Source organism: Acomys russatus, chromosome 7 (assembly GCF_903995435.1).
Source record: "Acomys russatus chromosome 7, mAcoRus1.1, whole genome shotgun sequence".
NCBI classification, from domain to species: domain Eukaryota; kingdom Metazoa; phylum Chordata; class Mammalia; order Rodentia; family Muridae; genus Acomys; species Acomys russatus.
The window spans coordinates 52,732,246-52,753,099 of record NC_067143.1 but is presented as its reverse complement, the minus strand read 5'-3'; the positions used below and the strand labels follow the sequence as shown (position 1 = coordinate 52,753,099).

General features: G+C 41.5%; 1 protein-coding gene across 3 annotated transcripts in view; it reads right to left on the bottom strand.

Moving 5' to 3' along the window:
- Fam168a (family with sequence similarity 168 member A) overlaps positions 1-20,854 on the bottom strand; it is a 123,287-nt gene that overhangs the window by 49,318 nt on the left and 53,115 nt on the right. For all 3 annotated transcript variants that reach the window (XM_051149057.1, XM_051149055.1, XM_051149056.1), the window contains exon 2: positions 2,469-2,556. In XM_051149057.1, coding sequence (XP_051005014.1) covers positions 2,469-2,538 — 70 coding nt within the window. In that variant the 5' untranslated portion in view covers positions 2,539-2,556. The remainder of the gene's footprint in view (positions 1-2,468; positions 2,557-20,854) is intronic.

Below are 20,854 nucleotides of genomic sequence, written 5' to 3'. Positions count from 1 at the left end.
TGGATATAGATTATTGTGACTTGTTTTATTAACTTAAAAAAAATAAACAGTTGAGGCTGAGTGTGTGGCTCAGGGTAAAGTATTCGTCTAGTATGTACAAGGCTCTAGATTTATTCCTCAGCACAATAAAAAACAATGGGGAGATAGCTTAGTAGTTAAGAACATGACTCAACTGGGGCACATGCCTTTCATCAGGCAGGGGGATCTAAAGGAGGAATACAAGGAGAATTTAAAGAGAACTGACATAGTTCACAGCTTCCACTCTGTCAGTGGCTCTATGCTAGAACAAAACTCCCATTCTTCTAACTCCAATCCTACTACCAAACTGTTTAGCTACTTTTTCTCTTCACCACTTCTTTTCTATGGTCAAGAAATGGCTATACATTCGTTTTTGTGCCAGAGGTTCTAGCACTTCTCACACTGGGTCTGATTCTACCAGTGAGCTATATCCTCCAATCTCAACCATACCTTGTAACAATGTCTTTATTCATAACATTACTTTATCTTGATATCTATTCAATATTTTTGAAGGCTGTGATGTGTAAAATACATTTTTTTCATTCAATTCCATTGCTGCACATCCTACCTACCTTTACCTAGAAATAAAAGTAACTGTTACCAGGCACTTACTTTATGCTGCCTGCCTTACAGTAGCCCATGCTGGCCTCAAACTCATGGAAATTCTCCTGCCTAAGCTTCCCAAGTGCTCCCAACTGTACGTGTGAGCTACCATGCTTGGTTTCAAGGTTAATTTCTTGAGAAATAAGGTGAGATAGTCAGTGAATAACATTCTAAACAAAATGTTAGAGGTTGATCTGTGCTATGTATTCTAATGTTAATTACCGGCACCCAAGATCTGGTTGTTGCCAAGACAAGCACATTCTCCCATATATGTGTCTTTGTTGTGTAAACCTTGCTCTACCTAATTTAAAGTTGATTGGTTAATAAAAATGCTGAAGCCTAGCCAGGTGCCCTGTCATATGCTTGTAATCCCAGCACTCAGGGAGACAGAGGCAAGCAGATCTCTGTGAGTTCGAGGCCAGCCTGGTCTATAAAGCAAGTCCAGGACCACTGAGGCTACACAGAGAAAGTCTGTCTCCAGAGGGGGTTAAAAAATCCTGAGGCCTGTGACTGGGCAGAAGAGAGGTAGGCAGAGCTTAGGTTCCCAGGCTTGGGGTCTGAGAGGGATCACAAGGAAAAGAGGAGGAGAGAGGAAACAGAAGATAGATATAGCAGGAGAAGAAGCTGGAGAGGAGGAAGTTGCCATGGGGCAGAAAGAACCGTGAGCACGTGGCCATGAGGACAGACTGATGGAAGAGAAACGAACCAGGTAGAAACTATTATGGCAAGTACCTTGGCATGTGTAGCTGGGAAATAGCAAAATAGCTTAGAGGGTTGATACCTGCCCAGTTACTGTGCTTTAAAGCTTTTATAAATCCAAGAGGTCTCTGTTTCAATTATTTGGGAACTAGCCAGGGTAGAGAAGCCCTCTAGAATCTAATAACAACATTCTCCAACAGACATATATAAAAACAGAAGAAAAACAAAACACTGCAATGTAAGAGTTTAAAAATAAAATCAGTCAGCCAGGTGCAGTGGCGGATGCCTGTAATCCCAGCACTTGGGAGGTAGAGGCAGGAGGGTTCTGTGAGTTCGAGTCTGGTCTACAAAGTGAATCCAGGACAGCCAAGGCTACACAGAGAAACCCTGTCTCGAAACATCAAAAAAACAAAATAAAACAAAAAACCAGTCTTCAGAATCAACTAACTTGGGTTCAATTAACTAATTTTGTTTGACTCTGTGGTGTCCACTATGACTTTGATTTTCGCATGTGTGAAATGGTGATAATAAGCTACATTGCAGGATTTACTTTAAAATGAAAGTGAGGGCCTAGAGAGATGGCTTAGCAGTTTAAGACCCTTGTAAAAAGCTCAATAACCTGAGTTTGACTCCCCAAAATCCATGTGGTAGAAGAACCAACTACACGCACGCACACACATCCATTTTCAAAATAAATAAATTAAATAAAAATGAAATGAGGTACTAAAGGTGCCTACCACAAGCTAGGACCATGACAGGTGCTCAGTACAAGCTAAGTTTCCTCCATCCTACTTGTTGATAACCCTTAACCAAGAAAGTTACTTCTGCCAGTGGCACAGTTTAGTCCCAGCATTCAGGAAGCAGAGGCTTCTAGATCTCTGTGAGTCCCAGGACAACGTGGTCTCCATAGTGAGTCCCAGGACAGAGCTACTTACTGAGACTCTGTCACTCCCATCACTACTGGACCTTAGCTATATGTTTTCTAGCTTCTCAAGTTTTGTCAGCGTTTTTGGAGCCCTGTAGTAAACTGTAGGTCACTCCGCAAATTGGATCCATTCGTGGAAGAGGGGGTGAAGAAGGGTATTGGGGGTAAAAACAACTAAAATTCAAAGAATTGAAAAACAGCAGTCCATTCTTATACCACTCACCAGTGTAGGCCATGTTCTTAGGGTTGCCATAAGGAGCCCCAGGTTGCACGGGGCTGTAAACGGGGTTCATTGTGGAAGACTGAGGATCCTACAGAAAGTACAAAGAAAACAGCATTGATTATTAATTGTCCCTGTGTATCTCTTCTAAAGCCTTCAGTTATGCTCAAAGGGAAGCATCGGGGTTAGGACCAAAGGACTAAATAGTGTAATACTTTTCCCACTTTACAAATGAAATGGATGAAGAATGAAAGAGCAGAGAAGGGATATAACACATCTAATGTCAACTCAGCCATTTTACGCCTTCAAGTTTAGTATTAGTCCCAGTATTCCTTAAAGAGTTCTGACATTAGTAAGGCATTGGCCAAATCACTTTTCCTCTTTCAATTTCAATGTGATGTTAATGGATTAGCTGACCTCTCAGGTCCTTTCTATTTCTACTGATGCTAACTCACAAAGCTGGAAAATGACACACTCTACAGTTCATCAAGGGAGCCTGGGTTGCCTGGTGGTTAGCATCTAGCCCGTTGGAAGGAGGAAACAGCAAGTGTCTTGCCTACTCCTTGTGCCTGCAGAGGATAAGATAAAAGCTACTAACAGCTTTAAAGAAAGAAAGGAGTAATTTTTACTACATCTGTTTGTGTGCTCATGCATGCATGCACGCACATGCTATAGTGCCATGTAGAGGTCGGAGGACAACTTGCAGAAATTAGGTCTCTTCTTCCATTATGTGGGTCCCAGGGATAGAACTCAGGCTGTCAGACTTAGCAGAAAGCATGTCTACCTATTGAGCCATCCTGATGGTCCCCAAAGAGGGAATTTGATACCATTAACCATCTTAAGCAAAAAAAGAAGCGTACGTAAGACTTCTTGCCAAATTTATTCAAGGGAAAAAAAATAAACTTGCAAGTTTGTGTGCAATAATTATCACCTGCACAAATGCTCTGTTAATTATCTTAATGAAGGACATTCTCCATTCTGATTAATGGAAAACCTGCCATTAAGCTCTATTAGCCAGCCAATTTGTCCCTTCTTGTTTAGAGAGCCATATCTTACACATGTTTGAATATGTGTCTCCAGATATATTACTTACACTCCATAAAATTAAACAATTCTCTCCTAACTAGGTTTACATGATAGATGGGCAATTTTTTAGGTCATTAACTTCTGTTGCACCTCAGGTTAGGGAACAAGTTAAATGCTGAAGGCAAGCAGTGAACATCTGGCTTGATGACAATGGCTCTGTGATTAATTAAATCTGTTCAGGGTTCTGGAATAAAAGGTAGAGAATTGATGGGTCCCAAGGACAGGACACTAGGACTATCAAACAGGCAAACAGGAAATGCCACTGGTCAATTTCAGAATCTAAAACCTTCATAAATCTAAACAATACCTGCAAAGCCTCGGCTAGGACTGACAGGGCCATTATACTAGTCTACAGATTGAAGCCACAACTTGAGGGTATGTGTTAAAGAAGGTATGTGCTTTCTCAGCTCCATTTAGCAAAAACAGCATTTTCACAACTAGAGCTGAGAATTAAACTCTGATGTTAAATTTACTTGCTAATTATAGCCAGGCAAGGTAGTACACGCCTTTAATCCCAGCACTCAGAAGGCAGAGGCAGGCAGATCTCTGAGCTCAAGGCCAGCCTGGTCTATAAAGCAAGTCCAGAACAGCCAGAGCCACACAAAGAAACCCTGCCTCAGAAAAACAAGCAAACAAACAAACAAAAAACACCTCACTTGCTAATTGTAAAATGATATGCAGATGTAAACAATGATATGTGAGAATAATGCTGCTATGCTTGAACAGACAACTGCTTGAACACTTTCCCTAACGTGGACCTTCTCCGTAACCAGTTCTCTGCCTAATAAGCCAGTGTTAAGTAAGGTTCTTAACATGCCGTGATGGCACGAATGCAGTATCCACTGTAAAGCATGTGTAGGAAACTTAATGGCTGCTGTAACAGTAAGAGGTGGGATGTTAAAGACGCCATGAAAGATCTGCTCTCATGAACTGATCAACGCTGAGAGAGGGGTCATCATAAAAGGATGAAAACGGTTTCTCGTGCTCTTGTTTTGTTCTTCTGCTCTTCTACCACGGAATGGCACAGCAGGAAACCCCTTGCCAACCACCTGCACCTCATTACTGAACTTCCCAACTCCAGACCAGTGAGCACATAAATGTCTCCTTGTTGTAAGCTATTCAATCTGTGGCACTGTTACAGCAGCATGAGACAGACTAAAACATGTGCTGGGCAGCACAGCTGGCCCTATAAACATCTGTACACTCTCTCCTACTGAGAACACACCCCGTGCTGCTCATTGGACAAAATGTGAAATGCTTTTCATAGTCAAACTCATCAGCTGCGAAACAAGTCTCCTGCTGTCCCCAAATGAGAGCCACAGACAGACACAGGCCACCATGGCATGAATTTAACAACATCATTCACACCCAAACCAGTAACTGACAGAAAAGACATCTGCCAGGGTCTAATATTTGGAATAAGCCAGGTATGGTGATGCAGAGCTATAATCCCAACACTGAGGAAGCTAAGGCGGAGGACTGCTGTGAGTTCAAGGCTAGACAGGGGTACACAGTAAGATTCAGCTTCAAACGTAAAGAAGCAAACAAAAAATTAAAATAAGACTACAACAGCTGTATCTGGGGAACTGCTGAAAGCAGAGTCCCTGCTTCTGAGGGATTAGCCTTTTGCAACAGAATCTGCACACTGGTCATGACTTCAGGGACAGACCGGAAGCCATCTGCTAAATCTTAAATTCTACTGTCACGCAGATTCAGGTTTAAGTTCTGCAATTACCACTCGTTAACTGAAAACCAAAGAAAAGTGTCCTAACCATTCTGAGCCCCAGTTTCCTCTAATTTCAAAACAGAAAATAATGGTATATTAAAAATATTTAAGTAGAATTTACATATAGTAAAATTTACTCTTTTTAGGAATATAGTTCTGAATCCTAAAAAAAAAAAATACTCAATTAAACAAGCAACTACAATTCCATAATCAAGATGTAAAGGTTTTCTTTCTTCTTCCTTTCTTTCTTTTCTTTCTTTCTTCTTTCTTTCTTTCTTTCTTTCTTTCTTTCTTTCTTTCTTTCTTTCTTTCTTTCTCTAAGACAGGGTTTCTCTTTGTAGCCTTGGCTGTCCTGGACTCTCTTTATAAACCAGGCTGGCCTGGTCTCACAGAGATCCACCTGCCTCTGCCTCCCTAAGTACTGGGATTAAAGGTGTGTGCCACCAGCCCCAGCTAAAGATTTTCATTACTTCCAACTATATCTTTTTGGGTAATCTCCTGCCTTTCTCCCAACTCCTGACAATAACATATATTTTTTGTTGTTATAAGGATTTTCTTTACAGATTAGGGATCTATATATACAGTTCTTTATTAAATAGTCAACTAACATTGTTATTATTTCAGAAGAAATTAAAAGGAACTACTGAGAAAATAATCATAAAAATTAACAAAGCTGTACATTTTTGAACCTTCATTTTTTCTAGATGGACAGTCTAAAGCAGTCCTATCCAATAATATGTCTTGCACTGATAGAAATATTTTAAAGATTGATTGATTTATCTACTTGTTTGTTTATTGCCTGAATGAGTTTATGTGTACCATGTGAGTGCAGGTACTCACAGAGGTCAGTCAGAGGGCATAAAATCCCCTGGAACTGGAACTACAGTTGAGAGCTGCCTGATATGGGTGTTGGGAACCAAACCCAGGTCCTCTGAAAGAGCCATAAGTGCTCATAACTGCTAAGCCATCTCTCCAGCCCCAATGTATCAGGTAGGGATGTACTGAAAGGTAGAACATTAAACCAAGTATGGTGGTACATGTTAACTCAGCACTTGGGAAGATAGAGGCAGGCGGATCTCTGTAGAGGAATGTTAATTCAGAACATGGCTGTTCTGCCAAGAGATCACATCCAAAGACCTTCTAGGTCTATGTGATCTGGCTGGCAAGAGATCACATCCAAAGACCTTCTAGGTCTGTGTCATCCAACTAGAATGGATCCATCCAACAAACATGCCTTTAATCCAGGAGAAAGAGGCCAACAGATCTGAGTCCAAGGCCAGGCTGATATAGAGCAAGTATCAGGTAAAGAAAAGCTTAGATCTAGGCATGGTGACACATGCCTTTAATCCCAAACAAAGGTAAAGTTAATTTGTAATGTTTGAAAGTGATGTCTAACTGAGTGGCAGAAAAGGTGATGAATCAGAGAGGATTTGACAGAATAGGATATGCCCAACTTTCACAAGAAGTGATGGAAAGGGGCTGGAGAGATGGCTCAGAGGTTAAGAGCACTGGCTGCTCATCCCGAGGTCCTGAGTTCAATTCCCAGCAGTCACATGGTGGCTCACAACCATCTATGATGTGATATGATGCCCTCTTCTGACATGCAGGTATGCATGCAGACAGAGCACTGTATACATAATAAATAAATATATCTTTAAAAAAAAAAAAAAAAAAAAAGAAGTGACGGAAAGGAGAAGTACTTAAGAGGCAGTTTTTCAGAGAGAGGAGGCAGTTTTTACCAGGACCATAATAGAGACATGGGGTGCAGAGAGAGAACTCAGGTAAAGACAGACAAAGCTAGAAAACGAGAAGCCATATTACAGCAGATTGCTGAGTTAGTTTGAGGCCAAGAGAAAAGCCAGATTAAATGAGTCAGCTGGGAGAAGAGTCTGAGCAGGAACAGCTGAGTTGAACCAGCCAGCTGAGAGCTCAGAAAGAACAAGCAAGGGTGAGTTTATTAAGCAGTAAATCTTAGAGGCTGAAAACATTCTAGGCCTAGGTAGATTGTACAGAGGCTAGAAGCTTCCAAGACTAGGCCTAGGTTAGCAGAAGGAGGCAGTAAGCCTCCCAGACTACAACTGAGACAAGAATAAAAGTTACTTTTACAGATCTGTGTGAGTTCGAGGCCAGCCTTGTCTACAAAGTGAGTCCAGGACAGCCAAGCCTCTACAAGAGAAATCCTGTCTGGGGTGTGTGTAGGGGGGAATAGAACATTTACAAGGATAAGGATTTGAGTTTGTGTGTCCCATATCCCTCCCCAAGCCTACACTAAGAGAGGAAGGAAGGGAAAGAGGGCAGGCTCTTCTGTGTTGGCTATTAAGCTCCTGAAATGTAGCCTGAGATGAAAAGGGAGTTTTAGTTTTAAAGATGTATTTATTTGTTTTATGTATAGGAGTGTTATCTGCATGTTCACCTGCATGCCAGAGAGGGCATTAATTCCCAGCATAGATGGTTGTGAGCCACCATGTGGCTGCTGGGAATTGAACTCAGAACCTCTGGGAGAGCAGACAGTGTTCTTAGCTACCGAACCATCTCTCCAGCCCCAACAGTTACATGTTACCATCTATTCAGAATAGTATTTAAATCAGAAAATACATTTTTATGTATATATTTTATAAAAGTAGCATTCAGCCATTCTTGCAAGGTTCCTTATACATCTAAGTGTTTTCCACTATATCACTTCATAAACTATAGATAAAAGAATTCAAGAGTTTGAAGTAACCACATTTTAAATGAACTGATTCCACTTACAGATGAAAAACGAGTCTGAGAAAGAGCAAATGAACCATGCAAGACCACAAAGCAAACAGAAAGAAGAGTTTAGAATAGCATTGAAAAGGATCAAAGACTTAAGAGCTAAAAATATTAGAATAGGGAGGAAGATGGAGGAATGCACCTTCATAATCTTGGATTGATAATAATTTCCCAAATATGTTACTGACAGCACACACGCACACGCGCACACGCGCACACACACACAAAACAAAGGAAAGAAAATAAATTGAACTTAAGTAAACTATTATTATTAATACTATTAATATTAATATTATTAAAGAGGAACCACCAGCCTGTGTGGTGGCATACCCCTGCAATCGCAGTAGCTCAAGAAACTGAGGCAAGAGGATCTAGAGTTCCAGGATAGAACTGGACTACATATATAATATAACCATGTGTTCAAAACAACATAAAAGCCAGGCTTAGTGGTGCAAGACTATAATCTCTGCTACTTGGGAGGCTGAGGCAGTAGGATCACAAGCTGTCCTGGACTGCCAGAGCTGACCTTGAACATGCTCTGGCAACTTAACTCAAAAGGTAAAAAAAAAAAAGAGGGCTGGGTACATAGCTCAGTGGTAGAGTACTTGCCTGCCTTGCTTGATATCCAAGGCTCAATCTCTGCACCACAAACAAGAGTACCATCAAGAAAAGCAAAAAGACAAGTTACAGGATGAAAGAACTCTTTTTTTTTCCTTTTTCCTTTTTCCCCAGGAGCGCCCAAAGGGGAGGCTCCCACCCCACCCACAACCACGGCCTCGGGAGGGCCCTGGAAGGGCGGGAAGGGCAGAAAGGGCGAGAATCTGGAAAGGGCGAGAATCTGAGAGAGCCGAGGGAGGGAGGGAGGGAGGGAAGGACCTCTCGCCCCCAGGCATTTTCAAAGTATATACTAGCTTTTTTCTTTGAGATAGGATGGCACTTACCCCAAATGAGGAACTCACTACAAACCAAACTGAAGTTGGTAAGTCACTGAGTTTATTGGTGTACAGCTGAGAGGATATGAACAGCAGCAGGAAGGGTCAGAGGCAGCCCTATCACTAAAAGCCTGCATACCAGGGACAGCTCAGGAAGGCTGTGTGTCCTAGGCTGGCTGGCCTCAAAAAGCCTGTGTAGTATGACATGATCTTCTGATCCTCCTTCCTCTATAGCCCAACTGTTAGAATACCAGGTGTGCACTACCACATCTGGTTTTCAAATCACAGGTCTAAAACAGGATTAGCATTTAGAATGTGTGAAATTTTATACAGCTCAAAAGTACAAAAACAACCTTGTTTTTAAATGTATTTATTTTATGTGTGTGAATATTCTGATGGCATGTTAGTATGTATACCACCTGCATGCCTGGTACCGGCAGAGTCAGAAGACACGGGATCTTCTGGGACTGGAGTTAAGGGTGTTGTAAGCCATCATGGGAGTGCTGGCTATAAGTGTTATAGAGAAACAAAATATCTCTCAAGCCCAAGTGTTTGAGTTCTAGGGACTAGGTAGAGAAGATCAGCTTATGTGGGAAGGCACTATCCAGCTGGCTGGCCAGGAAAGAACAAATACAAAACTGGAGCAGACTTCTTTTCCTGCTGCTTTGGACATCACAACTCCAGGCTGTCTGGCCTTTGTATACCAAAATTCAAACCATCACCTTCCTCAAACACTCAGGATATGCAAATTGAATGCTTCCTCATTTTTTTATACTGAGCTCTCTGCTCCAATATTACCTATCAGGACTGCCATCTTCAACCACCACATTTAAAATAGCTTTTCCATAGGTGGTAATTCTCGGTCTTCTCACCCTGTATTACTTTTCCTATTGACACTCACCTCTGTTGAAAGCTTCCTACTGTAATAGAATACTGGAGACTAAGTCATTTACAACGAACAGAAATTTCCCTGTTCTTGAGACTGTAAGGTGCAAGACTCTACTGGGAGTTCATCTTGGGCTGAGTAAGAGATAACACAGGTACTAGAGACTTCTCTCCTGACAAAGTTGGGTTTAATTCCTTGACTTCCACAACAAAGATGCTGGATATAATATAAGGAGGTAAAACTTTTGGAATAGCCACAGTTTCTCCATGAAAAATTATTTTAAAAGGTGCTGGCAAGATTGCTCAGTGGGTAAGGTCACCTGCCGCCAAGCCTGATAACCTGAGATCAATCCCTGGAACTCACACAGTGGAAGGAGAGAACCAACTTCCACCATGGCACATTCCCTCCTAAAATAAATTAAATGTAATTTAAAAATTAAAATATCTGGGTGGTGATGGCACATGCCTTTATCTCACTCAGGAGACATAGGCAGGAGTATCTGAGTTTGAGGCCTGCCTGTTCTAGAGAGTGAGTTCCAGAACAGCCAGGGTGACACAGAGAATCCTGTTTTGGGGGAAAAAAATTAATCAAAAGGGATGAATAAGTAACTCACTGACAAGTATTTGCCTAACACATGCAAAGCCCTGAGTTTAATCCAATCCTAGGGGAGATACTGTAAGACAATCCAGTTAGGTGGGTCAAGCAGAACTCATCAGGTCCTGCTGATGAAATGCAAGTGCAATGCTCTGTGAACCTTCTGGGAGGGCTGCTAAATGGAGTGGCACTAGCTAAGACTGAATCCTTCCTTTCTGCCTTCATCTCCCTAGACTCTTTCCTGCTGCTTGAATGCCGACATGAAGACTGGAGTTTAGCAGCCCTCATTTCCTTGAGGTGACTTTGAAAATAAATGCCTCAAGCCAAAGATGGCAGAAGTAGCTTTGATTTCATGGAACAATCATTTCAGCCCTGAGCCACATACTTCTGTACTTCTTACACATGAAAAGAATAAAACCTTATACTTAAAATGTTTAAACTACATTTTATTTGTGGAGGGGAGAGGCACATGCAACAACATGAATGTGGAAGTCAGAAGAAAACTTACAAGAGTCAGTTCTTTCCTTGCACCATGTAGCTCCTGAGCCATCTCACTGGCCCAAAATCCTGAACATTTTAAATTAATTTATTCCCTGTAGTTTTTATTTTACATTTATTTACTCTTCTTTCATTTATTTTGTGTGGGTGCACTATGTATGTGGAGGTCAGAGAACAACTTGTAGGAGTCTGGCTCTTTTTTTCTTTTTTAACCATGTAAGCTCTGAGGATTGAACTCAATGGCTTCAATTCCATTAAAAACAAACAAACAAACAAACTGAACTGAAGAAAACTCAGTTCCAGTAGGTTTTTCCTTAATTCTATCAGTATGATTTACAAAGCCCAGATTTTAGAGTGGTTGTCTGTTCTATTGTTTTGTCAAATGTAATCAGACTACACATTCGATTTCTGCGTTTAAAAATTCTGTACACAGTATTTCACTTCAATAAATCTTTAATTTAAAGATGAAATGGAGAATTCTGATTTCTACAAATCTGCCAAAAACAATCTCAATGTGGGAATGGCTTTCACAGTTAACAGAAAGATCTTTTTATGTAAAAGCTCAACAACTGGCTTTTGTGCCTGCCTATAAAGGAGATGCTCATCTGCAAAATGTCAAATTCCAACTACCACAGTATTTAGCCCATTAAAGTAACTAAGAAAATGGCTTTTTAGCTAACAAAAAATACGACAAAGGGCTAGAAAGATGAAAAGATGCAAACACGAGGACCTTTAAAAGTCTGACCCTAAAAAGCTGGGCATAGCCACACATGCATCTATAAACCCAATGCTACAGTCATGGACAGGTGCAGAGACAATGGGATCCACCAGAGCTTGCTGGCCACTGGCCTGGTTCCAGGTTCATTGAGAAAGCCTGTCTCAGAATAAATGGGAGGGTGATAGATCGGTATACCTGATATTCTCCTCTTGTCTCCACATTGCATGGGCATATATAGCTTCCTCTCTTCTCGCTTCACCCCCAACCCAGAGGTGTGGGGGAGACACAAGACAGGCAACTAACTGTTTATCAAATGCTTCTGCAAATAATACAGAAGTCTCTTCAAGGGTTATGGCTTTTTAAAAAGAATGAACACATTTTATAGAGAGTCTCTCTAAATACAGACTTAATTATTCATTAAAACAAAGACATACTGGCAAGATGCCTCCACAGATAAAGGCTCTGCTGCCAAACTTGACAAGCTGAATTTGACCACAGGAGCCCATATGGTGTAAGGAGAAAACCAATTCTTGAAAGTTGTCCTCTGATCTTCACACATGCATCACAGTGTGCACATTCACATATTAACTAAATCAATAAATACAAAAATAAGACTAAAAGGCACAGAAGCCCTTGGGATTTACTATGTGCTAGTTCTCTTGATTAAGAGAGTTCATCTTGCTGGGCAGTGGTGGTGCATGCTTTTAATCCCAGCACTCAGGAGGCAGAGGCAGGTGGATCTCTGTGAGTTTGAGGTCAGCCTGGTCTACAGAGCTAGTCCTAGGACAGCCAAGGTTACACAGCTAAGTGTGTCTCGAACACTGCCCCCCAAAAAAGAGAGAGTTCATCTTTTATTAGGAAGACATGTATGTAAGTAAGATTTACTATAATTTAACTATTACAGTTTCTGTAGTGCTTGAAACTCAGAGATTTCATTTTCCTTGGTGGAAGATCAAGAAACACTTCCATGGTGGAGCATTTTGAGTTTGCAGGGCAGGTACAAGAGTTAACAGCAATCTTTTTGCAGAAGAAAAGAAAGAAGCAAAGAAACAAAAAAAGTTCTTTTGCTTAAGACCCCACACAAGAGAAAACTAGGTACACAAATACAAAACATTATGCTTTTTTGCAGCTCAGACAAAAAATGAATGATGGACACATCTTAATCTTAAACCAAGTCTTGCTCTAGTCACTAGGAAACTCAGGTTTGAATTTGCTTCTAATCCTTAGTAATGAACAAGAACTGGTATTAAACTTACCCTGGCTTCATTTACTATGCCATCTTTGTTTTCCCTTCACTGCTAATCCATTTATTTTAGAACCGTTTATGCATTTCTGTTGAGACAGGGTCTCTTTACATTGTCCAAAACAAAAACTCTGACAGGATAGTCCATGAGCCCAATACCCTCCCAACTCTTAAATACTGAGATTGTGGTCATGTGCCCTATGCCCAGATCCTGGAATCAGAATTTTAAAAGGCAAACTCTAATAACACTGAACCTACTGGCTTTAAATAATAAAGTCCAAACTTTATTTTGGTACCCAGTACCATTATGGGGTCCTGTTTTATAGCAATTCCTCCCTACAGTGAGAGACCAAGAGCCTGTTTCCATATAAGTTTCCCTTCCTAGCACTGAGATCTCTTAAGTTCAATAACTAAACAAGCTGGGTCAGTGGGTTAGCTGAAATGATTCAATGTACAGGCTATTAGCTTATCTGCCACTTTCATATATACTCATTAAGTAGCTCTACCTCAAGACCTCTCCAGGTTGAACACAGAACACAGGTATTTATCAAAGTCAACAAGCCTCAAACACTAGGAAGAATAAATAAATTATACATCATAAATGAAGGCCACTGCTTCCAAGCAGGCCTTTAAGGTGAAAAGCTCTGCTAGAGGTGCACTGTGGGGCAACTATGATCAAAAGTTAGCTTCAATCTACTGAACTTGTTGTGTTTAACATTAGTACACAGGACCTATAGAATAAGGAAAAACAAAAAACAAGCCCTCCGTGTCTTAGGTGAGGATACTACTGCTGTGATGAAGCCTCATGAACAGAGGGTGGGGGAGGAAAGTGATAGTTCTACATCACTGTTCATCAGCAAAGACAGTCAGGAACCTGGAGGCATAAGCCGATGTAGAGACCACGGAGGGGTGCTGCTTACTGGCTTGCTTTGTAGTCAGAATTTTGGTTTCTTTAAAAACCTTTATGTTACGTGAATATGTTTTTGTTTTAATCCAGGTGTGGGATATAGGGCTCCTTCAGACTGTCCACAGCCGCGATGATTTATCTCACGCTCTAGAAGGAGTGTGATTTTTGCCACCTGAGGATAGTCATTTGGAATTCTGAGGGCTCTGGAGAGGGTATAAATGTGAGACCCTCCCCCAAGAGGACCTGAGGTGGCAGCTGCTCCCTCCGCTGCTGCTGGTTCCTGCTGCTGCTTTTGCTATAGCTAGATTGCTGGACGGCTTGCTTGCTGGGCTGCTGGTTGGAGATATCCTAAAGAAGATTGGACTTGCCTCAGTCAGCAGGAAGTAGTCTAAAGAGCTCTTTGTCCTCTAGCCTTCTTTCTCACCTACCTAGTATTGGGGGGGGGGGGGGGTTGGCAGAGATTGGTGTGGAGAAGAGTGGTAGATATAGGATACCAAAGCCAAAAGGCCCAACTACATTGCTCAGCCTGCTTTCTCACAGAAGCCAGGACCACCTGCAATGGGCTGGCCCTCCCACACCAAAAATTAAGAAAATGGCCCATAAGCCTGCCCTCAGGCCAATCTTTTTGTTTGTTGTTTACATCTCAACAGCAGTTTCCCCTTCTCCTTCTCCTCCCAGTAAGGACTCAGGAGTCAGAGACAGGCAGACCTCTGTGAATTTGAGGTCAATCTGCTCTACTTAGCAAGTTCTGGGTTGGCCAGAGCTGTATAGTGAGGCCCTGACAGAAAAAAACTGAAGAACCAAACAACAACAATAAAAATCTGTATCTGTTTTGCTGGTGGTAACAAACACTAGGACTCTACTACAACTTCTTAGTGCTGCCTTGCTGAAGGTCATCACCATCTTTCAGGTCCGAGCTTCTTGAGTTAGAAGCAGCTAGACTAGCTATTCTTTAAAGGCTCCCTTCCTTAGCACACTGTTATAATGACACTGTACCCCTGCACGTTCTCACTCAGGTGCCACCTCACTCACTCAGTAGAGACTGAACAAGGGCTAATAGTAAACTAGACACTGGAGAAACAAATACTCCAAGTGACAGACTCATGAAAACCTTCATATAGATCAAGTTCTCTCACCACATATACAAACATTTCAGAACTTTGTTACAACTAACAACAAAACTTGATTCCAAGATTCTTTGATTGCTTTTTTTTACTTTTTTCCAAGTTGCACTGGAATCCCTGTGCCATGGTACGTGTCTGTAATATAGCACTTAGAGGCTGGGGCAGGACTACTGTAATTTTAAGGATAACTTTGGTTACATAGAAAATTCCATGTCACCCTAAGATCCCATGTTTTAAAAGATTTATTTATTTATTTATAAGTGCTCTGTCTTCATGCACATCAGAAGAGGAAATCAGATCCCATTACAGATGGCTGTAAGCCAGCATGTGGTTGCTGAGAATTGAATTCAGAACTTACAGAGAAGAAGCCACTGCTTTTAGTCGCTGAGTCATCTCTTCAGCTCCCATCCTGTGTTTGTTTTTGTTTTTGTTTTGAGACAGAGCTTTACTGTGTAACCCTGACTGCCCTCACTTTGTAGACCAGGCTGGCCTGGAACTCACAGAGATCTGCCTGCCTCTGCCTCCCAAGTGCTGGGATTAAAGATGTGCGCCACCACACCTGGCTTTTTTTTTTCTTTTTTAAATTGGCCAGCAGGTACATTGGCTGGGAAGTATACACCTTTAATCCCACCAGCATTTGGAAAGCAAAGGCAGGCAGATTTCTGGGAGTTCAAGGCAGACCTAAGCTACAAAGCAGAACAGCCAGGAATACACAGAGAAACTCTGTCTCAAAATAAAAACAAAATATGAACTCTAGAAACATAAAATGGAAAAAAAGGAAAATATTCAAGAAGCCTTTTTATTAATAGGAACTCCTTCATATGCAGATAAGCTTATATGCAGCCTCTGATATAACTGTCTTAGTGCATCATAATCAATGTGTATACAAGTGTCATAAAAAGGCTTACCTATGCCCCATATACAGAAATAGAAGAACACTGAATAATCCAGTCCAACATTATTCTTACTGTAGCTTTAGGAATGAAGGACTTGAACAGGAAAGAAGCTGATCCATAATCACAGTCAAACCGAAGAGCAGAGCTGAAATCAGACTCAGGAGCAGGCTGATGCTTGAGCATTAAGTGTGTAGGAAGGAAATCTGTGAAAAACCTTATCATTTGTGAACAAATACCTGGAAACAGCTAAGAACACCCAACCCACATTTCTGCTACTGTCCTCGCAGACGTATGTTCTGAACACTCAGTCCCAGCTTGTGATGTTATTTTGAAGCCTCTGGTGCTTCCTGAAGGAGGAAGGGCCTGCCTAGAGGAAGAATGCCGCAAGAAACAGATATTTGATAGTGGTCTCCACCTCCAGTTCCAGGCTACTTGCTCTGCTTCCTGTTGGTGCCATGTGAACCGCACTGCCTCACAGTCCTGTTGACATGAGCACCAGGGCTACTACAGCGACCATGGCTCAATGAGTAAGACACTTGCTGTACAAGTGTGAAGACCAAAGAGTCCAAATCCCTAGCATCCATGCAAATGTCAAGTCAGTGGCAAGCCACCTGTAAGTCCAGAGCTAAGGGGATAAAGATAGAGGGTTCCCTGGAGCAAGCTAGCTAGGTAGATCAGCCAAACTGGCAAGCTCTGGGCTCAAGGGAAGGACTCTGTCTTAGCATATATGGTGAAGAGTAATAGAGGAAGACACCAACAAATCTCCGGCCTTTACAGCACACGACAAACCTTCACATGAACCTATTTGTGCCCACCACATGTGAACACTTATATATACATGCATGAACAAAGGACACATTATTTATACTTGTTATGCACAACTCTAAGCCTTCCTTTGCTTAGTTGTAGAGCTTAATCTTTAACCTAGGCTGGTTTTGATTTGACTCAGTCCTCCTGCCTCAGCCTCCAGAGTGCTGCAATTACAGACATGTGCCACCACATCCTACTTTAGATGCCTTAACATTTTTCCTCCCACATTACACATTCAACAACCTGATAAGCATTATCACCTTTCCTTTTTTGATGAGAAAATTGAAGCACAAGAAGGTTCAGTAACTTTCCCAAGTCTAGATTGGCAACTTCATTTAAATATATATATAAGGAGGGGGCCAAAACAAGGAGTAAGTGCTAACAGTACAAGGTTTTTCTTGGAGGTGGCTAAACTGTTCTAATGTGCAAGCAAAGGGATCTGAGTTCTAATCTTTAGCACCCACATGGAAAGCTAAATGAGGTGTATATGTCTGTAACCCCAGACACAGAGCGGCAGAGACAGGAGGATCCCTGAAACACTGCCAGCACAGCCAGGGCACCACACACAGTGAGCTTGGCCCTCCCACATCAAACATCAACAGAGAAAACAAACCAGCAAAGCCAGCCAGCACAGACACTGAGAGTGACATTGTATACTACTCAACCTTAACCTTGTTCTCACAATCTACAAGTGTGGGTGAGACATACTTACATATCCTGCCATGCAGCTTATACCAAATGCTCATATGGAAGAGGGTTGTTCAAGAACAGTTATGTCAAAAAAGGCCAGTTCAAAGCAGCAGTATTTAAGCAGCCACAACCAAGGAACAGTTACAGTAGTGAGAGGAGGAAAGAAAAGCAACCAAACATTTTAGGGGGAAAACAACAAAGAAGAAGGTACTAAAACGAAAAGAAGCTTGACAGAACTCAGAAACCGAGAGACAGTAAGTGTGGCTGGAACATAATGGACAGAGGAAAGTGGCACGGGGTCCAGGCACAGATTTTTAGAAGTAATACTATTAGTGTCAATCAGAGGGTAGTAAGAGGAGCATATCAGCATATTTGCTTCTTAAAGTTAAAACTTAAATACCACTTACACCTAGTTATCTATAACTTTGAATATAACACAAAAGGTTCAATAACAAATGTAAATATTGACTATTGTGTATCTAGACATCATTGCATAGAAAGCATATTACACTAAAACTGGGCTGTTTCCAAGACAAGAGAACATATGGCTCCAGGGCCTTCCTGTAATTAACCTCTTTAGAATTTTAGGACACAAAAAGGCAAAATTTACTTTCTCAGTGACTCATTAATAGTTAATTTCACACACAAAAAATACCTGCTTTGACCTAGTTTCTTCAGCAGTCATCTCAAAATGCTTCACTGAAATCATAATCCTTAAATGCAAAGAATAATCAAGCCCATCACCAAAAGATGCCCTGTCTAAAATCAAACAGTCCCTTTATGTAATTCAGATGTCCTGTCCAATGACTTCATCCTCTAATATCAGGTACCAAGCCCATGAAAAAGAAGAGATAGAGGTATACATTATTCCACATTACCATCATATATCTGTTTTAGAACTCAAGCATATATAATCAGCTGGAAAAAACTACTACTGGCCCAGCATAGTGTAAGCATATAATACCAGCACTTGAGAGACAGAAAGATCAGAAGGACCCAAGTTCAGTACCCAGCACCAACGCGAGGCAGCGCATAACCACCTGTAACTGCAGTTCTAGGGGAATCAATGCCCTCTTCTGGTCTTCCTGGACAGACAGACAAACAGACAGACAGACAGACAGACACACACACACACACACACACACACACACACACACACACACACACACACACACACACGTCTTTTTTAAAAAGAAAGAAAGAAAATTCAGAGAGCTTGTAGCTACTTACCTATGGAAAAAAAACATTTTAATAGTAGTAACAATGGAAAAGGAGACCACCTAGTATTTAAAGTGCACCCCAAAGTTTACTACAAACTCAGCTGGGGATGTAGCTCTGTTAGAGTGCTTGCCTAACATGCACACACCCTTGGTTCAGTCTCCAGTACCTCATAAACTGGGGATGGTGCTACACACCTGTAATTACAGCTCTCTGAAGGTAAAGGCAGGAGGATCAGAAGTTCAAAGTCATCTTTACCTATACAGTGAATCCTGGGTCAGCCTGGAATAATACATGACACTCTGTCTCAAAAAAGAAAGGGGGGGGGGGGGAGTCTATTAGCCTGAGGCGTTCACTGTCATCTTGAAACTTGTTGGCCTATGAGGGCAAAGAATGATTCTCCCAACAATAGACAGTAAGATTCCTCACCAAGAATAAAATGTCCATGTATGACAGGTGACTAACAAATCATTTTCAGAAGTGACTTAAACAAACATATAGAGCAAAGTTGGAGGTGCTAGAACTCAACTAAGAGGTCAAGGACATGATTCTCAGGGAAACTGCAACTTAGAAAAGCACTAAAGGAAAAAACAAAAAAAGCAAAAACCAACTAGCAAACAAGATAAATAAAACAAAGGTGGTATTGGATTGATAGTTTGTATTAAATTCTCTGCTTTCAATCTCAGGCTGTGACTTCCTTCTCTAATGAGAGGGGTATAATTTGTTGGAGGCTGTGGTAGTTTGACTAATAATAGCCCCCAAAGGTTCATATATTTGAATGCTCTAGTGACCAGGAAGTGGTATTATTTGAAAGAATTAAAAGGATTAGGAGGTGCTGGCACTGTTGTAAGAAGTATGCCACTAGGGCTGGAGAGATGGCTCAGAGGTCCCGAGTTCAATTCCCAGCAACCACATGGTGACTTACAACCACCTGTAATGAGATCTGGTGCCTTCTTTGGTGGGAAGGCACACATGTGGGTAGAATACTGTATAAATAATAAATAAATATTAAAAAAAAATAAAATAAAAGAAGTGTGCCACTAAAGGTGGGCTCTAAGGTTTTAAAAGCCCACACCAGGCCCAATCTCTCTGTCTCTCTGACTGTCCCTCTCTGTCTCTGTCCCTCTCTCTCCCTCTCTCTGTCTCCCTCTCTGCCTACAGATCAGGATGTAGTTCTCAACTACTTCTCCAGCACCATGCCTGACATACCAGCCACCATGTTCCCCACATGATGATAATGGACTAACCTCTGAAACTGTAAGCAAGGCCCCAGTTAAATGCTTTCTCTTTTGTGAGTTGCCATCGTTGTGTTGTCTCTTCCCAGCGATAGAACAGTGACTAAGACAGGAGATGGTATCAGGGACTAGGGTGTTGCTGTGACAAGCTTGACCATGCAGTTGGGGACAGGATATGGAAGACTTTAGGCTTTCGACTAGAAAAGTGGTTGGATGTTTTAAGTGGGGCTTACAGGGCCATCCTAGTAGGACATGGAAGACATTGTTGAGGACAATTTGAACTGTGGGAGATCTGCTTAACAAGTTTCAGAGGAAGAAAATGTTAGTAGTAAGTGGCCTAGCTATCATTCTTGTGATATTTTAGCATAATAATAATAATAATAATAACAACAACAACGTGGCTGTTTTTTCCCTTGTCCTAAAAATCTGTGAGGCTAACTTGTAGAGTTTTGGATTAATGGCATTGCCTGAGGAGATTTTAAGACATCCTAGTATTGGCTGTGTCCTGTGGTTATTAGTAGCCACTTTTATGCAGATCTATAATGAAAAGTAGTAAACTGGATAAAAATAAATATAAACTGTACAGTTTGAGGAGAAAAGGAGCACCAGGAAATGTTTTGTTGGAGCCAAGTTCAGTGCTCAAGGAGATAAAAAGTTTAAAGAAAAGCCTGATGTAAAACCTGATAAAGGGAGCCGTCAGTGACCTCAGGGCAAAAACCCTTGGAAGTCAAGCTTACAACTTGTGAGAAGGAATTAAAGAAAAGCTTAAGCAATAAAGAAAACCAACAACAGAAAGCTGATACAAATGTAATTGAAGGAGGGAGCCATATTCCAGCCCCACCAAGCCGCAAAACTTGGCAGCTTCAGCCACCTGGTTCTGACTTTAGAGTCAAGGCTACAAGAAAGAAGTTGTGAAATCTCCTCCTCAGCTTAGGAAAGCTAGCTCTGTGTCAGGGGTATCCCTGTATGGAAGCCCAGAGAGGCCATTATATGTTAAAGATCCCATGGTGTTGGAGATGACAGGGTGTGAAACCAGCCCAAGAAGTGTGTTGCAGTCAACAAAGCTGAAAGG